The sequence below is a fragment of the Vigna radiata genome, chromosome 11 (assembly GCF_000741045.1).
Source record: "Vigna radiata var. radiata cultivar VC1973A chromosome 11, Vradiata_ver6, whole genome shotgun sequence".
NCBI lineage: Eukaryota > Viridiplantae > Streptophyta > Magnoliopsida > Fabales > Fabaceae > Vigna > Vigna radiata.
This window is the reverse complement of record NC_028361.1, coordinates 81,986-103,874: the sequence shown is the minus strand read 5'-3', so window position 1 is coordinate 103,874 and position 21,889 is coordinate 81,986. Positions and strand designations below refer to the sequence as shown.

The following is a 21,889-nucleotide window of genomic DNA, read 5'->3' as shown; positions in this document are numbered from 1 at the left end:
TTACATGTGAAGCTGGGAGATCGTGTTGTTGAAGAGGTAAGTTGATAGAAATTGTTTTGTTGTTGTGTGTGTGAATATAAGTAGTGGGGATTTTAGGGTTTGGCTTGGCACGATAGGTGATGAAGGTTTTTGTTTGTTGTAGTGAAATGAAAGGTGAGAGTGCAGCAAATGTTTGTATGCGAAAGAAGATTGGTTCAGCAAAGTCTCAAAGTTTTGCATCATTTTCACGGTTACCACCTAAAATGTGTGGTTGTGGTGAAACGTTGTTGCTTTTGAAGGCAACTACTGCGAAGAACAAAGGAAGACTATTCTATAGATGTAGAAATTGGGCAGTAAGTGACTAATTCTTTCAGTTCATGTGCTCAACTTTCTTTCTATTAATGGCTTGTTTATTTGATTGTAGAGTAATTCAACTTGTAATTACTTTGAATGACATGATGAAGAAGTTACTCAAATAGAAGGAAAACGTGAAGAACTTGATCTGTGTTTCGGAAATGATAAAGATGTTGTGGATCTGAAGAAGAAGATAGAGAAGTTGAAAACGAAACTAGAAGCAGAGAAGAAAGTTGGGAAAATGATGTTGTACTTGTTTGTGTTGTCATGGGCGTTAACTATTTTCTTTTGTATTATGTTTCTACTAAAGTTGAATTGTAATTAAGAAATTTGAATGAATAAAAGTGACTTTTTGTCCATATTATTGTTGTGTGTTTCTTGACTTTGTGTGTGTCGTGAGTTGGAAGTAGTTAAAGATATTGTACTTAAAGAAAGAAGACCATGGCAAGATATGTTAAGCTAAGTAACTAAAAATTGACTTTAGCAATCTGTTCTGTTATTGACCAAGCTCTTGCTACAATTTTATGACATCTCGATGCACCACACAAATCAGAATTTCAATGCCAAAAACTATACAGCTTGCAGTGAACAAAGAAAGGTAAATTTGGTGGTTTGGCTAGTGAAATTTAAAAGAACTGTCTTTTAGTGTAATTTCTCTGCATAACCAAGTTTTAATAGTCAAAAAAAACTTGTGGACACTAGCTTTTGAAGCTAAATTCAATCACTGCAGATTTGGACTGTTTGAACTCTGAATATGCAGTAGAATTGGCTTATTTTTGACAACTCAACCAACCAGATTTTGCTATAATGAATCAAATGACATTTGAACCAAGTATTGCATCCATATTTACCATTTAAAACTTGAACAAAGAATTGGAATCTCAGTTTGCATTCAAAATTGCAGGTCTGAACTTACTTAGAATGCTAATTTTGCTGGTTTGGTTAGTGAAATTTAAAAGAAATGACTTTTAGTGTAATTTCTCTGCATAACCAAGTTTTAATAGTCAAAATAAACTTGTGGACACTAGCTTTTGAAGCTAAATTCAATCACTGCAGATTTGGACTATTTGAACTCTGAATAAGCAGTAGAATTGGCTTATTTTTGACAACTCAACCAACCATATTTTGCTATAATGAATCAAATGACATTTGGACCAACTTTTGCATCCATATTTACCATTTAAAACTTGAAGAACGAATTGGAATCTTAGTTTGCATTCAAAACTGCAGGTTTGAACTCATTTAGAAAGGTAATTTCGGTTTTAGTCCCTGAACTCTTACTTTGCATTGAACAGTAGGACCTTAAATATTATGCAGTAGGTTTTAGTCCCTGAACTCTTAGTTGGTTTAAAATGCAAATATGCATATAGGTTGAGTGTTGACCAAATTAACACTGCTAGCACCTTTAAAACATCAAATTAAACTTGCTTTATTCTGTAAAACCGTTAATTATGCAGCAGATTTTGAAACTCCATTTATGGGCAAATTATGCAGCATATTACCAAGCATATTATGCAGTTTTTTATTGCCACAGTATATTATGCAGCAAATTTTTATGCAGTTTTTTTTGCCAGCAGATTTAGAAAAAGGCACAGCCACAGTATATTGCCATTGAAGAGTGGAATAAAGTGGATCCAATACCCAATACTCACGTGAATAAAGTAGTACCAAACAGCAGTGGTCCCATAAATTGTGCATTGAATATTAACATAAACANCAGTGGTCCCTTCCCACTCACAAAGTAATATTGTGCATTCAATAGTTTAATCAAAATAGCAGTGGTCCCTGCCACGTACATGCTGCCAATTACAATACTTTAATCAAAATATCCTACACACTACAAAATGCATTANAATAGGGTCTTCTTGCAGCTTGGAGTTCTGAAGCAGTTTGGTCAAGTGGTACTGGCTTGGGAACCGAGATGGTGTGCACCCAGTCCTGAGGCTGTTCCAACTGCTGCTTGGGCTCTAGATGCAGCTGCTGATCCACTGATTGATGGTCCATCTTGGTTTCTTGAAGCTACACTATTTGCTCTTGATGCTGCTCCAGCTACAGCTCCATGTGAAGTTGATGGAGGTGCTTCAGATCTGGGCCTGCTACCAGATCCCCCACCACTTGAAGTTACCCTTGTGTTCTACAAAAAGTGTAAGCAACATTAGAAGGCATGTTGTGTAAATAGCATAGGTTAAGTTTTAATAGACAAATTGTGTACCTTCTTTCTTTTACATGATCTAGCATTGTGGCCAAACTCTTTGCAAATGCTGCACTTCATAATAGAATGCTTCTTGGACAACTTTGTATGGCTCACAGGTTCATCTGCCTCTCTTCTCCTTAATTTTTTTGGCCTTCCAGGAGGCGTTTTGTAGATGGGAGGGAGGAGTGAGGGTGTGTTTTCAGAAGTTGGCCACATTTGTTGGCCATTTATAGGAACTATTTCAGGGGCATAACATGTCACATAAGCAGGTTTCTTGTAATAAACATGGACACAGTCTTCAGGGTTTTGAACTTTGTAAGTTATGGCAGCAATAGCATGCCTACAGGGTATTCCTATCAAATCCCAACTGTAACAACTACAAGAATTGTTACTTAAGTCAACAACAAACTTATCCATTGTAAAGTCGTGTGTCACCTCAAATTTTTCAGCCCCTGCCCATGTAGGAATCCAATTACCACTCTTTTTTATTTCCTTATCTAGCCTTTTTCTAGGTCTAGGCATTACCACTCCTGGATATGTCATGGCTTTCTCCCTAAGTGATGCAAACCGTTTCATTATGTAAGTTCGTATCCACTCCATCATAGTTATTATTGGTTTGTCTCTAGCAATTAGTATAGTACTATTAAAGGACTCACTCAAGTTATTTATCAACACATCACATCTACAATAGGTACTAAAGGCATGTTTACACCAAGTCTTGGTAGGAATACCTATCAACCAATTATATGCATCATTGTTAATAGCTTTCAACTCACCCATCTTTTTTTCCCACTCCTTCTCATAAGTAGCCTTTGCTGCTCTCATCATCAAATCCCTAATGAGTACTCCTCCACCAAATCACTTTTTGAAGTTGTTATATAAGTGTCTTAAGCACAACCTGTGTTCTACTCCATCCATCATCTCATCAAAAACTGTCATAAGTCCCTATGAAACAGAAAACGCAATGATTAGTAACACTTCGAAAACAGTTATTTTAATATATTTTAGATAGAATATTTTGATACTTTTGGATTTAAAAATATCTTATTTTTTACCGATTTAAAAATGCATTTCCAAATTTCAAAATATAAAAAAAAAAAATTGAACAAGTTGGGAAAACTATTTTCAACATTTGAAAATAGTTTTCGCAACATTTAATTTAAAATGTATTCTTTTATGTCTTTCAAGTCAATATTCTAAAATATATTTCTAAAATCTGCATGTATTTTCTAAAACACTCATCCTAAAAAATTGTTAAAAATAAAAATAAAGTGATGTAGGAATTTTATCATTATTTTAAGGATAATGATATTTAAACAACATTTTTTTGACAACATTTGAACATTGATTACGTCTCTCAATATGTAATTGGTCAAAAATTACTCTACAGTAATATTTATGATTATTATTATTGATTGTGGAATAATTTTTAACAAATCACAGATTGACACGTAATCAATGTTCAAATATTGTAAAAAAAAAAATATTATCTACAAAGATTAAAAAAAAGGAAATACATTAAGTAACCGTCCTAACGCGTAATTTTATTTTATTTTTCTTATTGTATCTTTATTAATTGCACCCTATATTAATAGAACATGACTAAAATATTATTTCTCATTATATTATATCATAATTGTCATTGTTGAGAAGAGAGATAGAACAGATAGTGAAAAAATAATTAGGTTAAAACATTTTAGTGGTCCTCCTATTTATATTAAAATTTCAATTTTATATTAAAATTTCAATTTGATTCTTAAGTTTTAAGTTGTCTAGTCTTTATTTTTGGAAATGTGTAATAAATAAATTATTTCCGTATTCGACAAAAACAGTGTGAATATGTATTGAGATGTAATATTTATTGAATAATTTGAATCATTAACGTGTTAATTCATCCTTTTTTAAACAATTGACATTTAAATTAAGCTCTAACATTGGTCGTCTTCATCTTTGAACACTGTCCAATTGAAACATGTCTCGTTCTTCTTTGTTCTACACTTGCAATGGTTGGGAAGGAACGTAACATAGTAGCGACTTCATAGTAGCGACGTCGTAAGAAGGTTAGATGTAAAACTCATTTGTTTCTGTGATAAGAGTGCAATATTCATAAATGTGAATATGCTTAAAAATACGGAAAAACAATTCTATGGTGTCCTAAGTTCAAGGTAAGATTGATGGAAACAAAAATGACTGCTTTTATTTCTGTTATAAGCCAGACCATAGCAAAAATGAGTGCTTTTATTTTTGTTATAAGCATGGACCATAGCTAAAACGGGTGTTTTTATTTATGCTAAAAATGGTTGTGTTTTTGTTATGTTGTTGTAGGAAGTCAAGATTTCGATTGCAATTATTTTCATTTGTAGCAATGATGAAAGTCCAAAAAATAAAGAAATGTGTGGACTTGTGGCGAATTTAAAAGAAATTAATGGTGGTAAAAGTCCGAAAAGCAAATAAATGAGTAGAATTGTGCTGGAGATGAAAGCAAATGATGTTGAAAATATGAAAATATCAAAAATAGGAAAATATGTTTTTATGTTGGGAAAGAGGTTGAAGATGTTGATGGGGATGGTGTTTGTTATCTATGTTTTTTAATGTAATGTACTGTCAATGTTGATGAAAGTTTGATGATTTGTTCTAAAAAGTTTATGTAATGCATCAGTTCCACCAATTTTTAGGAGGTGGTTAATCCTTCTTAGTAATTGTCCTATTTGTATTTTTATTCTGTAATTCTTTTAAATTTACGTGATACTAAAAGTTAGTGATTGTTTTGAAAAATTCAACTGCTCATGAAAAAATTTACAATCTACTTGTGCACTTCTATGGTTTCAATTTCGCATTCTTGGAGTAAATCCATAGGTTGTGGAAAAAACCATAACTTAATTGTGAAACTGGTTGATTTGCATTTTGTTTCTCTCAAGACAAATTCGTAGGTTGTGGAAACATTCACGGTTTAGTTGTGGAGTTCCTTAGTTTCAACTCTCCATCTTGGAGCAAAATCCATAGATTGTGGAAACGTTCACGGCTAAGTTGTGGGATTGACCTTTAACTTTTGTCTACTGTGGGGTTTTGAGTTGGGTTCACAAGATGAGATGATTCTCAAGGAGGGATGGATTGCATTTGTCGGTGCCACTAGTGTGGTGTCTTGTGTTTGTGGTCATTGTAGGCAAGTTTTTTATTGTGTCCAATTACTTTGCATACACCACATTTTTTTTCTTTCCAAACCCTCATTTTCATAATTCAATATCATTCTTCTATTCTCTCATGCCTCAAGTCGTCTTTTTTTCCTTAGGCCTTCTTGGCATTATTCTTTTATTTGGGGAACGTGTTGATCGTTGATAGGATAAATAGTCGAATTGTAGGTCCCTTCATATGTTATCTTCATAAACAAATGGCCAATGAAGTATTCTCCATCCAAATTAAGAAAATTCATTGCAACAAAAGTGTGACAACAAAGAATTACACTAATGCTTCATTTTCTACATGTGCAGTCCATTCTGTCAACATTAACGACAAATTGGTTCCCAGATCGAGATACGTGTCTTACTTCAAATAATTTATCAACTGACCACCGTTATGTATACAAAGCCACAACACAGTTTTCAATAAAGTACTCGTGATGTAAAAGGATGTTAATAACTTTGATTAGAGGTACCTTGGTATCCAATATTTGGTTAAGCTTGTTTCCTTTTGAAGTTTATTTAGCACTTTGGGACATATAGAGCATTCATACGATGTCATATTTGTCCTGTTTGTAGCCTATTTTCTCATAATGAAAACTCTAACGTCCTTTGACATGTTAATAATGGGTTTAGACCTATCATGAATCAATACACTATTGAAACCCTCACACATATATTGTCCATAAGAGTGCCACACAGTGTGCTCTAAGGATGAAACTAACCAAAACTTGATTTAATGTAGGTTAGTGAATATAAATGTATAAAGTATGGACTACAAATGTATATCAATATTTATAACAGTAAATGTTTGTTGCTCTCCACATGAGACATTTAAGATTCTTTTATGAAAATTTCTTTAAAAAATTTGAATACAAATGTTTAATACAAAATCTTTGTTCTACTTTAAGTAGAAATTCTTAAATGCGGAGAGTTAGAAGTAAAGAACCTAAAAAACCTAAAGAATCCTAATTTAAGTTTCAGTTAAAACAAGCAGACTTTCAATCTCATAAAAACATTCAAAATTTTACGCATGTTATTAGTGGTGGCACACCATTAGCCAAGTCATAAAAAATTTAATATTATCGATGTTCGATGACTAAATCCAACAGTTTGGTTAAAAAAAGTGATAAAGATGAAATAAAATTTAAAAGATGACTAAAATTAAAAATTAAAATCACATAGTTTAAAGGCAAAAACATATTTAACAATTTTTTTAAAATTCAAATATGTTTATTTTTAAGAACTTTGAAATAAAATTATAATATATTTTTATTTTAAAATTTTATACATTTGGTTATCAAATTTTAAAATGAATTAACATAATTTTGAATCAAATTTTAAAATAAATGAATATAATTTTTTTATTTAATTAATATAATTTAACAGATTAAAAATTTATATTAATTCATTTTAAAGGTTTGAAAATTTGGCAAATTATATTTTTGTGACAAAATTTCGGAAATAAAAGAATACTTTACTATTTTTTTTATTATATTTCCCCTCGTGTGGGGAAAATCTAAATTATGCATAATTTAAAAAATTTTAAATTACGTAATTTAATTTTTATATTAGATGGTATAATTCAAAATTTTAAAAATATTTTAAATTTTACAATTAAAAACATTTTAAATTATACATTTTGAATTATATAATTTAAACCCATGTTTATAAATCCTTAAATACAGATTATATAATCACTACACTAAACAAATCAAGATATTTTTCCAAATGTTACAATCCAAAATTCTAAAGCATAAATAATTTGAAAACCATAAATAATACAGGAAAGTGCTAGAAGAAAACATGGACGAAGAAATTGACTAAATAAGTGTACACAGTTTCTCAACCCAAATACCACTAGCATATATCTTATTATTTATCTTTAAAAAGTTTAAATTTTATTAATTGGTTAATATTTCATACTAATTATGTAGTTGATTTTAAGTTTTTAATATTGATTCAAAATAAAACATAAATAAATGTGGAAGACTCGGTTCTCCAAAATTACCAAAGTTCAAATCCTCTCCTACGGTCCACTGCACTCTCACAGCAGCATATTGAATATCCATCTCAGAGACGGAGCCTGGAGCTTGAAGCCTGAGCTGCTTCAACTATCTGAATTTCTGAACTCATCCATTCGTCAGCGCTGCTAGAATTAAAGTGAGATTTCTCTCTGTCAACTTTTTCCATGACCTGGATTTTCCACCGATCTACATTTCTCTTCGTTTTTCTTCTGAAGCGATATGCGATATGGAGACCGATAATTACTTTTGCCTGGTCATAAAGTCATTGTATTGATTCAAAACTAGCCAGGCATTTAAAACATTAGGTGTTTACCTCCAGTTTTCTTTCTCTTTTTGCAGTTGAAATTCTGTTGAATAGCATTTACCCTTTTCCAGATCTTATTTTCTTTTTTCCGCCAAGATATCCGGAGGCTGAAAAGTGAAAACTTCAACCTCTACCCTTTTTGCCCACTTTACACCTTTTGCTTGACTACATTACAAAGGCTCGAGGTCTGAGAGCTCTAGATGAAACCTCAATTTGTAATTAAAAGGCTAGTTAGTTTATATTTGTTTCAGCTAGTGTTCAGCAATCAAGAGAATGATTATTGGCCACTTTGGTTATTACGTGCTTGATTTGTGCATTTCCTTATGATCTAGATTGTTAAATACTCGGTGCTTTTGCTTCATAATTACTGAATATTTGCTTTTTTCCCCTATTATTATTGTTGTTGTTGTTATTATTATTATTATTATTATTATCATTATTATGTTTATTGACCATCATTGTTTGTGGTAATTGTAGATTGTTTAATGGAAAGTGGAGGGAACTCCCTTCCGTCAGGGCCAGATGGTGTGAAGAGAAAGGTTTCATATTTCTATGATCCAGAGGTTGGGAACTATTATTATGGGCAGGGGCACCCAATGAAACCACATAGAATTCGAATGACGCATGCTCTTTTAGCCCACTATGGATTACTTCAACACATGCAGGTTCTGAAGCCTACTGCTGCCAAAGATAGGGACCTCTGCAAGTTCCATGCTGATGATTATGTGGCCTTTTTGAGAGGCATCACCCCTGAAACACAGCAAGATCAATTGAGACAATTGAAGAGGTTTAATGTTGGTGAAGACTGCCCTGTATTTGATGGTCTTTACTCTTTCTGCCAGACATACGCAGGAGGCTCTGTTGGTGGTGCTCTAAAATTGAACCATGGAGTATGCGATATTGCAATAAATTGGGCTGGTGGTCTGCATCATGCAAAGAAGTGTGAGGCTTCTGGGTTTTGCTATGTTAATGACATTGTGCTGGCTATTTTGGAACTTCTCAAAATACATGAGGTTTCCCAAATTTAATTTCCCAAATTATATCATTGATTTTTGACTGTTCTCATTTTAATTCAGGTTGAATTTATTCCTTATATGACCAACAACTGTGATTGATTTCAAAACTGGAAGTGTATTTTGGAATAAAGAAGTGAGTACGTTCTAGAGAACAATGGTTATGCAGATGGGTTACAATAGCCTAGTGGTTTGTGGTAGTTAGTAAGGGAAGTATATAGATACTATTACACTCATGAGTAGGATTTCTTTTTTGGATCTTTTGTGATTAACTATTCTATAGTTGGAGATGGAACTATTCCCTTGGCAGGGAAATACCATAGTTTGTTTCTTTGGTTTCTATCTCTTTCCTTTATCTCTCAATTTTTCATTACACTTTGAGGGCCTATCAGTTGGTCCGACTTGCCTTGTTTTGAGTCTGGTCAGTGTGACTAGTAATTGTGGAAGCTAGGGTGGACTCTTTGATGAAGTTCCTCAGAAGTTGGTGTTGCAACTTGCTCGTATGGAGGAAATCAAGAAGTTCCTCGCACAGCTAATGGAAAAAAAAAGTATTGAGTGGACAAATGATAATGATGATGGTGTGGAAGATCAAATTAACTGTATTTGGATGCGCGTCGCTGAAGACAAACTCACATCACACTAAAGCTAGGACATAAAGCTTCCACGTTTTGAAGATGATGCATAAATATGAAATATGCATTTTATTAATCACACAATAAAGCCCAAAGAACCAAGTGGAATTGTAGTTGAGAAAAATTTCTCCAAGGTCAATGAAAACTGTCTCCTCGAATAAAAGAGGTTGTCTTTGAAAGGGTTGACCTGATAAGCTGATCAGGAGGATTGCAGGAGTGGAGAAATTTTTTAGGTTCAAAGCTTCTCATTGTCACAACATACTTCTGACCCATAGAAATACTTAGTATATGTTTTCTTTTTATTCCTAATTTTATGTAGGAGATAATGACTAGTGAATTGTGTGCATGTGCACTGGACATGCCCAAATTGAGTTGTCATAATATTTGTTAGAAATATTCTTTTTGCTGTTAGGAAATTGTAATAGACTTGAGCATTATCACAGCCAGTTGGGCAATGAAATTGAGATATCACCATTTTAGTAAATTTATATTTTCTCTTACTGTTCGCTGCAATCAATTACTCTGCTCCTTGCAACTAAATCCTTTATGACATTGGAATCCCTGTTCTGAGTTAGGATTATTCTTAGGTTACTCTTTGGATATCCAAATAGTCCCAATTGGTAGCATAGAGACAGGTGGATTCATCGGCAATGGCTGTTATGACCTGAATTCACATTACAATAGTTGAACTCTAGAAGAAACAAGAATTTAATGATTTATTAGGGAAAATTAGTGAGTATGACCTGTTTAGATCATCTAGATGCAGGAATGGAAGAAATCAAGAGCTTATTACAGGCACAATCTTCCTAGAACCACAATGATAATTTCTCCACTAACAGTCCCCATTTTGGCAATAGAAATGAAACCGACAACTCCTGCTCTACTCGCATCTAAGGTGGAATTCTGGTTTGTTGGTAAGGATATGGAAGAATGGTTGTGTAAGTACATTCAGTTTTTTTTCTCTGGATGGAACAGTGTAAGCTTGCAAGGTTCGTTTAGCCTTTATACACCTGAATAGAGTTTGGCATCTCAACTATATGTGTAGCAAATTTGGTATCCACCCTCCCAGGTCTGCATACATTGCTGATGTAGCTCAATGATTCGACAAAGTTTATAATGACCTGCTAACTCTAATTAAAGTCAAATGCAAAGGCAGGCTACATGAATATGTGGATGATTTCAAGCTTGCCTGAACTCAGGTAGCCCTTCTTCCTGAACAGGCCTTGAGCGTATTCTTGGCTGGATTGGAACACGAAACCCAAAGTGACAATCAAGATGTTCAACCCCAACTCTATTGCTCCTGCAACTCAACTGTGAAATTGCATGAAGCTTCCAAAGCTTCTATCAGTAAGCACGATGTCAGCAACCATGTCCCTCCTGCTAAATTCACTAATTCCCCTCCTAAACCTCATTTTTCCATCATTCCATTAGTTGAAACATAAGATATCTCAAGTTTTAGTGCTGCAGTTGGCTGAGGAATACCCTACTGCAGAAGCTGGAAAGCTAAACCTGAGTCAGCTGTGGATGGTATTGCTGTTGAGACTCCTCAATTTTTTGTGAATGCTACGATAGGAAATTATAGTTTTTGCACCATGAAAGTAACTGGTCTTCACAAGCTTTCAGCACTGGCAGATTTCCACAACCATAGAACATCAAACAACTAGGAGATTTTTTCAGTTTTGTTGGCTATTATCAAATATTTGTCTCTACTTTTGGCAAAATTGCCAAGTCTTTAATTGACATGCTTAAGATGGGGGGATTTACTGGGTCTAAGTAGCAACCATGGGGTTATTTTCTTGGAGGTCTTCATTCAAGATTAATATTCGTTATCTCATCGACATTTCAATGGCCATTGAGTTAGCCTTTAAGTTGGAGTCTTGGAGGAAGATTTCAAGCTGGGTGGGGAGCTACATGATTTTAAGAAAATTATTTTTCCTATTCTTTTAATTATTGGTTGCCATCAAACATCAATTCTTTAATGAAAACTAGTTTTTGTAGTTGTTGTTATAGGTTCTTTTGAGTTAGGAGAAAATATTGTGTTGAGTTACAAGAAGATATTGTAATCATTACAAGGGTGGTACCGGAAGATTCTTTTATCTTTAGTTTGTTTGTTATTATTTTTTATTTGTATTTTGGGCTTAGCTCATATTTATTCTATTATAAATAGAGGGTCCTATGTGTATATTCAACACAAGAGAGATTAATCCCATACATAGTTGTTCATTATATTCAACAATTTCATATAAATTATCTTACTTTTATGTCAGCATTTGATGTGAATCTTTTCTTTTTCCCGTCCTTGAGAACAATGCTTGAGCTAGAGCTTCCCTTCTATTTTTGAAGGGGATTTAATTTGCATTTTTCTTTTACTTTAATGAGGCAGACATTGTTTATTGCCTTCATATATCTGGTCGCATTAGAGCTTGTTTAAGATGCGGGTTACCAGTGACATTGCCTTCTGCATTCCTATCAATGTTAAATGTTTTGTAATGAATATTTTTTCCTAAGTGCTCTATCATAGTAATCTGCATTCTCTTTATCATGTGCAGCGTGTTCTATACGTGGACATTGATATCCATCATGGTGATGGTGTAGAGGAGGCCTTTTACACCACTGATAGGGTCATGACTGTTTCATTTCACAAGTTCGGGGATTACTTTCCTGGAACAGGTGATATTCGTGATACTGGATATGGTAAAGGGAAATATTATTCACTTAATGTTCCCTTGGATGATGGAATCGATGATGAGAGCTATCAGTCCTTGTTTAAGCCAATAATGGGAAAGGTTATGGAAATTTTTAGGCCTGGTGCTGTTGTATTACAATGTGGTGCTGACTCTTTATCTGGAGACAGATTAGGTTGTTTCAATCTTTCCATAAAAGGGCATGCTGAGTGTGTCAGATATATGAGATCTTTTAATGTTCCCCTTCTATTGCTCGGGGGAGGTGGCTATACAATAAGAAATGTGGCACGCTGCTGGTGTTACGAGGTATTGTGTTGTGTGATTTTTCTTGAACCTTTTCTGGTTGAATTATCTTATTGACTTTTGTCTCGTTTAAAAGGATGAATATGGATGCCTGATAATTATGTTCCCAGTAGTAATTTGATTTTGGATCTCTACAATGGACATAAATACGGGTACAAAAGTTTCAATGAAGAGATCACAGTAGTTCGACTGATACACTTTTTCTCGTGTGAAAAAGCTCTTTGGTGCACACAACTCAAAGCACCGGTTCAGATTTAGTTGTATAGCATTTTTGAAAAAGGTTACTGAAAATATCTAACAGATTAAAAGTTGAGGTATACCTGCCTATTTTTTTGGCTTTTAGCAGTCCTGTTGAAACCGAGTATACGAGAATCAGTATTTGCACTATGCAGTGTTGATTTGATCTGTACACCTGATATTTGTGCCAAGTAAAAGTACTCTATTTTTTAAGCAGAAAGTGTTCTCTGATTAACAAATTTCTGTTGGTTGTTGATCAGACTAGCGTTGCTCTTGGGATTGAACTAGATGATAAGATGCCTCAACACGAGTATTATGAATATTTTGGTCCTGATTACACTCTTCATGTTGCTCCAAGTAACATGGAAAACAAGAACTCTCGACATTTATTGGATGAAATAAGAGCAAAACTTCTTGATAATTTATCTAGGCTTCAACATGCACCAAGTGTCCCATTCCAGGAGCGACCACCTGATGCAGAGCTACAAGAGGTTGGTTTTGTATCTATTGAGAAATATGATACACTTTTTTTCCAACTCTTTATTTTATGATCTCTTAATCATTATTGAACTAGTTGCCTACTTCCCTCATAGATATATGTATTTGAATATCCTTTGGCATGTAAACATGATTGAGTAGGAGCATATAATGGTTCAAATTCTGCTACTATGTTCAGGAAATAGATATTTCTCTCTCATTGCTTAGATTTATTGCATCTAAGTGGAGTTACTACTCTTAACTTTTTTCCAATATCCAAACTGTAAAGGTTGCATTTGAAACGGAAAGATCTGCAGATTTTTTTAATTTATTTTAGACACAGCTTATTTTAAAAAATCCACCATCACAAAACTTGTTAGAAACGTGGCCACTCTGTAAACATGTTTCAGAAAAGCAGTTATCACGTCTCAAGTTGAAGTCAGAAATTTGTCTAGAGCATTGAATATTATATATTGAAAAAAAAAACCGTGTTCATTAACACGTACGAGCATGCTCATATGATCCGTCATACTTTTTTCTCAGAGATTTGTTTATCATTTACCATTATTGTATTGACAAAGTGCTTGAGTAAATATTGAGAATTACTTACTATTCATATCCAGAGAGATGAGAATCAAGATGACAGAGATGAAAGATGGGGTCCGGATTCTGATATGGAGGTTGATGATGACAGGTATTTTCTTGTGCTTCTGTTGCCCATCTTGATAGTGTCTTTTGAGGTCCTTTAAATGGTCTGTTTTCTTTACAGCAAACCTCGCAGAAGGGTGAAAAGTGAACGTGTTGAAGCTGAGCATAAAGATGCAGTATGTCCCGACCTGTTTTCTTTGTCCTTGCTACATTAGAATAATCTTTTAAATATTACTGAAATCAAATGAACTACGCATCAGAATGAGTAACAAGTACATTATAGTGAATTTAATGAAAAATATATTTCAATTCAATTCTGAGTATAATTTTATTTTTTACCTGACGTGTCATTTTAACAAATTGCAATATATTTTATTACACTCTCAATTGGATTCCTTTCATTATTTATTTTCCCAGTGATTGGGTTCAGGTTATGACACTTGTGTCTCCTTATTCATATTGCTAAATGATGGGCTTGTGCAGTGATTTTTCTTGTTTTAGTTTTAAGATGAATTAATTACTTTTAAGTGACAATTAAGAGCATATTTTAACTTTCAGGAAAGTTATCATAAACATCTGGACTGTGGAAGAGATTTTCTCACGCCTTTCAAGGAGATTGCATGCTCCAAGGTTGAATGTTTTGGCCTTCATATACTAAAATTTCTCATTTATAAGATCACACCAGGGGTGTTAAAATTGCATCTTTTCAGGTGTCGGCGGGGGACTCGATGGCAGTGGATGAACCATGCATCAAAGAGGAGCAGGATAATTTAAAAGAGCTTTCTGATCACAGGTCAAGATGAAATACTAATAGGAATTGGTCAATCCTTCTCCCCGACTAGTGTATGTTGACCTGTAAAGTAAATTATAGTTTACTCTTACGGCAGTTTGGTTCATTCACGTGATGTCTCTGTAGTCTTTCAAATTTTTGCTTTATCTGGAAACGGAAGAGATATAGCGCAAACTTTGCCTTGGCTTTTGATGTCTAATATTACTGCAAGATAAAGCTTTGTTGCCACAAATGGTTGTAGTTTATTATTTCTGTATGTTTTACTTTGGTAGGCTTTTTATCAAAATATCTAGAATGAGGAGCAGCCCATTGTTGGATCCATGAGATGAAATATAAAGATTCTTGTGTTGCTTGCAAAAGGATGAAGCAAACACATTCCTTAACCATAAATCTAGGTTGTCATTTGTCAATAACCGCAGATAGTTCAAGGAGACCATCAGATGAAATATAAAGATTCTGGTGTTGCTTGCAAAAGGGATGAAGCAAACACATTCCTTAACCATAAATCTAGGTTGTCATTTGTCAATAACTGCAGATAGTTCAAGGAGACCATCGCTTCTCAGTTCAGTGGTGCGGGCATTGCAGCCGCTATTCCTGAGTGGTGGAGGGGTATTGATGTTATTTCAAAATCAATTGAGAGATATGTTGAGTTTCAGAAGTGGTAATTAGTGGGGTTCTTTGCTAATCTTAATTCTGTATCAGGCCCTATAGAAAGGAAAACCCCTTCTATCCTTCATTCTTCTCCAAGCTCCGTTTTTGTCAGAGATCCACTGCGTTTTTCAGTAACCCCTTTGTCTTCCATTCTTGCAGTTTTAAATTTTTGTTGTGGTCGGTTTTTGTTTTCCCTTTTATTCTACATCTTTAAGCTCTATTTTACTCTCCCTTTTCTTTAATGTATGTTTATCCGAAATACGAATAGGATGATAAGATACAATTCATACCCTCCACAAACAAATAATATGAAGGTTTTAGTTATTGAATTGTGCATGACCACTGAATTGGGTTGGGTCTTCCAACTTATTTTAAAAACCCTAATTTTTTTACCTATACCTTTTTTGCTTAATACAACCTCGTCTCTATCACCTTCTCACATTTTGGTCTCTTGTATTCTCATTCTCGTCTTCTGTCTTCTGGCTCTCGGCTCATTTCCTTTGAATTGGTGGTCCAACATTGTTGGAGGTTATGCAGTAGAAGTACGACTTCATTGGAGGTTGTGGGGGTGGTGCTGTAAGGTTTATGGAGGTCAGTGAGACGTTATTGGTGGAGTTTTTTGCCTGGAGACTATTTTATTCGGTGAGGTTCTGTTTTGTGCACATTTGGTGAATGATACTTAAGAAATGAGTAAATATTAATGACACTTAAATATTATATATATATATATATATATAATTTTTTAAATATTTATAAAGTACATCTCCTTTTGTAACTGGAAAATGGAAAAAAAATTGACTGATTTTTTAATATTTATGAATGTTGCTATTTTTTTAATGTTTATAGATCTTACTATTCACAAATTCAGAATTCAAATTTAAGCTCTTTGATAAGTAAAACTATTCGCTATTCAACTATCATGTTCTACTAGGTTACCCAGTCAATTTTCTCCCATTTTCCATTTCTTTCTTTAAAAAATCAGTCAATTTTTTCCATTTTCCTTTTCTTTAGATACAAAAGGGAGATAAACTTTATCTTTCGTTTAGGTGGAGTTTGTATTATTAACAAAATAAGAAATAAAAATTTTCATAGGTAGATGCTTTAGAAAAAAATAATAATCAGCTTATCACAATGAATAATTATAGATGAAATTTAGCACAATAGAAATACCTACACACACAGGTGGCTTTCCCACACACAAACACAGGTGTTTAAAACCATGTGGGTTGCTTTTGTCTTCTAATTTTCTCTCTCTTAAGCATGTTTATTGAAATCATACTTTTTAGTGATTCAACATGAAAAAAAGAAAAAAACTATTTAATAATTGAATATTTTATAATCTATATTTTTGTTGACGCAGTTTCAATTATATTTTTATATTAAAATTATAAAACTATTGTCAAGGAGTAATTTTGTTTAACAACTTTCTATCTTCTTCATTCCATTCACGAGAATAGGGGTTCAATTGTGTATGACAGGAATCAATTGCATAATTTGAAAATTTATTGTTTAATTCTATGTTTTAAAATCCGAAAATGTATTTCATATCTATTATAAAACCCGAAATATTTTTCTGGATACAAAAAATCTCATATTACACAATTCAAAAAATATTTTAAATTGTTCAATTCATTATATTTTTATTCATATGTTTTTAAAGTATGTAATATAGAAATGTGTTTCAAGATGTGTAATACAAAAATCCAAAATATTCTTTTGAATTTGAAAAATATTCTAATTATGTAATCTGAAATACCAGATTACACCATCACAATCCAAATATATTTGAAATTATGTAATTCATAATATATTTATAGATCTGTTCAGATTATACACTTGAGTCGTGTCCCAGAATTACATAATCATAAAATCTAATGACTAGACATTTTCAACTTTTCCAACACCTTTTACAAGACGCAGAAACCATGGGTGCAAAATACAAGTGCCTTGTCATTGTTCGTACTCTCGTAGTTTTTTTTTTTGGTCTAGCTATTGTAAATGTCCAAGAGCTATAGTTTGAATCATGCAATTCTAGTAGTGAAAAATAACAATCTTCACAGTTTACACAGCTTTTGTTGTCCTGCTCGCCCCCACAACAAATGAAAAAAAAAATGTAGAAATCTCAAACTCAGTAACCAACCCGAAAGCCTCAAAATTGAAAAAGAAAAAAAAAAGAGAAAAGTGACAATCACATTCTCAGTACGTACTTGCAGTTACTATCTGATTATCAATCCCCAAATCCTCTTTCAACAATTATCCAGTCCATAGATGAAGTGACAAACCTAGTTCTCCCAGTTGCTTCTGGTCAAGATATGATACATGATCCATCGAAATTAAATGCCTTCCTAGATCGGCTAAGTCTTTCGCTTCAATTTTGTACGTCGATTTAAGTTTTTCAGCTTCACGGTCTGCTGCCTCGGCTTCAGTAGATAGGAGATTAGCTTCTTCTATATCACCCATTTCTAGTGCGCCAGCCTTTTCAGCTCTAGCAGTTGCGGATGCCAAACGTAGCTTCTGGTATCTGACCATTGCCAACTCTTTCTCCTTTAATAAAATCACTCCCTCAGTCTCCTGTAATTTATTAAGGGTTACTTTGATTTCTTCTTCAAGCTTCTCAAGATTTAATGTAGACTTGTCCATGTCTATCTGGATGCTCTCTTTTTCAACACATAGTGACTTTGCCTCGGTAGCTATTCGAGCCGCCTCCTTGAAATTTCTTGCAGCAGTAGCAACTTTCTTTTCTGCTTCTAGTTCTGGGACTCTTTTATCAATGAAAATAATCCTCTGCTTGAAGGATGCTATCTCTTGCTGGATGCTTGACTTTCTTGAAGATAGTTCCTAAAAACAGTGTAATGAAATTTGTGAACAAAAACTACCAAAATAATTTTCTTTTTCGGGAAAATAAGTGACTTGCTTGTGTCGCTTTTGAATTTGATTACTTAAGGAGTGGGACTATTTATTATATATTGAAGCAACTTGACTTGTGCACAACTTCAAATTTAAGGTTATTAGGTAGTACACAGGAGGCAGGCATACACATTGGGAGTCTATGATCATCCATCACATCTCAGCCATATATACACACACACACACACACACAATTTTAAACACTAAAATCAGGATTAACCTGCAAGGAAGCTCTAGCGGCAGAAACCTCCTCTTGAAACAATTTGACATCTCCAGAAAGCTTTTCCTCGTTCTCTGCAAGTGACAGTTTGTCCCCCCTGGACTTCAATATAGATGACATCAAACTTCTTCTCAGTTTAACTGTTTCACGGTATCCCTCAGCTTGCTTTGAAGAAATACTAGCAAAATTCCTAAGTCTTGCTCCCATTTCTTCTTCCTGTGTGAGAGAGTTATCAATCTCCCCCTTCTTTAGAGTCAAAGTTTCAGTTTCTAATTTCACATGCGCAAGGGCAGACTGCAATTTGTCATACTTGACATTAATGCTTAACTGCATCTCTTCAAATCCAGAGAGAACTTTATTTATCTTATTTTCTACAGCTTCTAAATTAGAGTCATTGTCTGCTATCTCCTTTTCTTTCTGTTTAACTAAAGCAAGAAGTTGATCCAATTCACCCATCAACACATCCTTTCTTTTACAAAGGATCTCTTTTTCTCTTTTGTCATCCTGGATTGAATGCTCAATGGAATTATTCAATTCTAAACGAGCTTCATTCATAAATTGTGCTTCAATCTCCAATTCCATCTTTTTAACCTCCATAGCTTCAGATGATGAAAGCCATTGGTCCATTTCTTCTGAAAAAACTGATGTTGCTTTCTTCAGGATAGAATCTGCATTATTTAAAGCGTTCTAGAAAAAGAGGAATACAGTCAAATCCGAAATGTTAACCATAATTGATTTGTAAGGGGATGTCAACGAATGAGTAATCAATTGTCTCGTTTTACCAGAGGATGAAACTTTAGAATTTGTAACATTTGATTTGATTGATGGATTTATGTTAAGTTACAAGGAAATTCAAAAAGCTGTAAACTAGACAAAATTCATTTCACCTACGCTTGGTCAACATTCCGCCTGAACTTATTATATAAACGATGCAAGGGAAGAAAAAAAGTGAGGAAAGAAATGACAGTTATGCAACTGCAGTATTTATTAGATAAAGTAAACTAGTAAAGGATGTATGTTTAACTAACCTTTGCATAATGGTCGAGCAGGATAGCGCATTGTTCCTCGGCAACTAACTGAGATTCAAGGGCATGCTGCAATTTTAAATCTAAAGCGTCGACAAAAGCATCGGCTTCTCTCAAAGAATTGATGTAAGTCAGTTTCTCCTTCTCGGCAACAGAAAGCTTTTCGCTAACCTTTTCGGCCCTTTCGAAATCTTCAGCTTCGCAGGCTTCTTCCAACTGTTTTTCTAGTTCCATGTATCTGAGCGAAGCCAGATTAGCATTCTCAAGGATTTTTCTTCTATTTCTGATGGAATCCTTTCGAGCAGAAGAAGCATTTTTTACCAGTTGACTGGCAAGGTTAAGCTTCTCACGTATGGTGGCCTTGATTTGCTCAAACTCTGCCTCTGGAAAAGCCGATGCATGTTGTTGATTCAATTTATCATTCCCTGATTTGGAGGAAGATTCAGCAGATGGTTCTTCCTCAGAAAAAGCTGAAACACGGTGTTGTTTCGGATTCTCATTCTCTGATTTGGAGGAAGATTCAGCAGGTGGTTCTTCCTCAGAAAAAGCTGAAGCATGTTGATATTCCCGATTCTCATTGTCTGATTTGGAGGAAGATTCAGTTGATGGTAGGGAAAGAGTAACAGCATCAGCATCAGCATCATCAGTGGCAGTGATAATGGAGGGAAGGGTCTCTGGGAGCCGAACAGTATGAGCAGCGCCGAGGCTTTCACTGTCAGAAATTGGTTGGGGGAGCCGAGAAAGAGTGTGAGGCATGTCGTTGAAATGAAGGGTATCTCTACCATATCCTATCCTCAAGCCAGATCGTTTTCTCCTTCGAGGGAGCTGACCCTGACTCGGACCCTGTGTAGAGGAAGAAGAGGAAGTTGGGGCGGTAGCAGATACAGATAGCTGGTGTTGAGATTGGAGATCATGGTCGGCTTCAGCTGCTAGTGAGTTTTGGAGGGGATCCACCACAAGCGTGAGGTCGGAGAAGAGATTCTCGTCAAGGGGCTGCGATGTTGTCAGCGCATCACTACCATTGTAATTGTCTTGTCGGACCTCTGCTTCAACTCCAATTTCAATATCGGCAGCAGGGTTAAACAGTACCATCCCGTCAAACAGCGAATCCATATCATCGCTTTTCTTCCCATCTGAAGCCATCGTCTCACTTCTTACTTCCCCAATCTCCTCCCCTCCGATTGCAGAATCTTCCTAAATTAACTCCCTTTATATCCTTAGCTCTAATCCCATTCTATATGCATGAAAAACATCATCGGCTTTCTGCGGTTTTTTTTTTTTTTTTTTTTATTTGGGAAGGAAAAATAGGATGAAGAGAAAATAGATGAATGATAAGTAAAATTTCCAAGTATTTTTTTTTTATCTTAAGCTTATTTAAATTTTAATTTCATAGTAAAGGTGAGTTTTTTTTATTATTATTATTATAACACAGTATCAATAAATCTTTGACCATGTTTATAATCTAAAAAAGTAAAAAAATAACTAACATAATTATCAAAAAATTTGGAAGTCGTTGCGCTAATCAATCAAGAGGAAAACCACATGTGCGTATCAAGATTTTCTTTTAAACACATTATCACATTCCTCACCTGTGTGAAAGAATTAAACATAAGTTTCACACTTCATAGCTGCAAGTTACATAATACAATGGCGGGGAATCAAAAGTGATTTTGTAAAAATAAAAGCATTTGAAATTTAGGCATGGATCCAATAATAAAAAGAACACTGTAACTAAGACACATCATAAAAGAACTATTTGGAAAGTAGAATTCTTTAAATGGAGTTACAAAGATTACAGGACTTATTTATAAATTAAAGTTAAGATTTACACGAGAATTTTATCATGACATAAAAGAAGTCAAATGGCATAAATAAAATTTTAAAATTGTAAGATTATAAGATTGTAAGATTCTTAGATTATAAAATTATGTAAGTTTGGAAGTTTTCTTATGATTCCTTGTTAAGATAAATTAGTTAAAGTTTCATGACGTCTTAAACATAAATATAAAAATAACAAATAATCAAGATTACAATAAGTCAAGTCAAACATTTCACCAAGAAGAAAAAAAAACATAAAAAAGTGAAAAAAAATGGGCTAAATCAACAAAAGGGAACAAAAATTCGACCTTATGGATTTTTCTATTTTTTCTAAAAAAAAAGCTTTGATAATTGATAAATATTTATGATAAAAGACAATTTGAGAAAAATATATCTTTAGATATTTTATTTGATATTTATAAATAATTATCTTATTTAACTATATCAATA

At 33.9% G+C, this 21,889-nt stretch overlaps 2 protein-coding genes across 2 annotated transcripts; one reads left to right on the top strand and one right to left on the bottom strand.

Moving 5' to 3' along the window:
• Positions 1-7,694: 7,694 nt before the first annotated feature.
• On the top strand, positions 7,695-15,081 carry LOC106777556 (histone deacetylase 19). Its single transcript, XM_014665168.2, has 8 exons — positions 7,695-7,866; positions 8,512-9,047; positions 12,229-12,669; positions 13,164-13,394; positions 14,004-14,074; positions 14,150-14,204; positions 14,587-14,658; positions 14,739-15,081. Exons 2-8 carry the CDS (start codon positions 8,520-8,522, stop codon positions 14,829-14,831), a joined length of 1,491 nt encoding a protein of 496 aa, XP_014520654.1. The 5' UTR covers positions 7,695-7,866; positions 8,512-8,519; the 3' UTR covers positions 14,832-15,081.
• Positions 15,082-17,479: 2,398 nt separating this feature from the next.
• On the bottom strand, positions 17,480-20,900 carry LOC106777555 (paramyosin). The gene is made up of 3 exons (XM_014665167.2): positions 19,625-20,900; positions 18,597-19,283; positions 17,480-18,307 (listed from the first exon to the last, which is right to left on the bottom strand). The coding sequence occupies exons 1-3, from the start codon at positions 20,762-20,764 to the stop codon at positions 17,723-17,725; spliced, it is 2,412 nt and encodes an 803-aa protein (XP_014520653.1). The 5' UTR covers positions 20,765-20,900; the 3' UTR covers positions 17,480-17,722.
• Between the last annotated feature and the right edge of the window lie 989 nt (positions 20,901-21,889).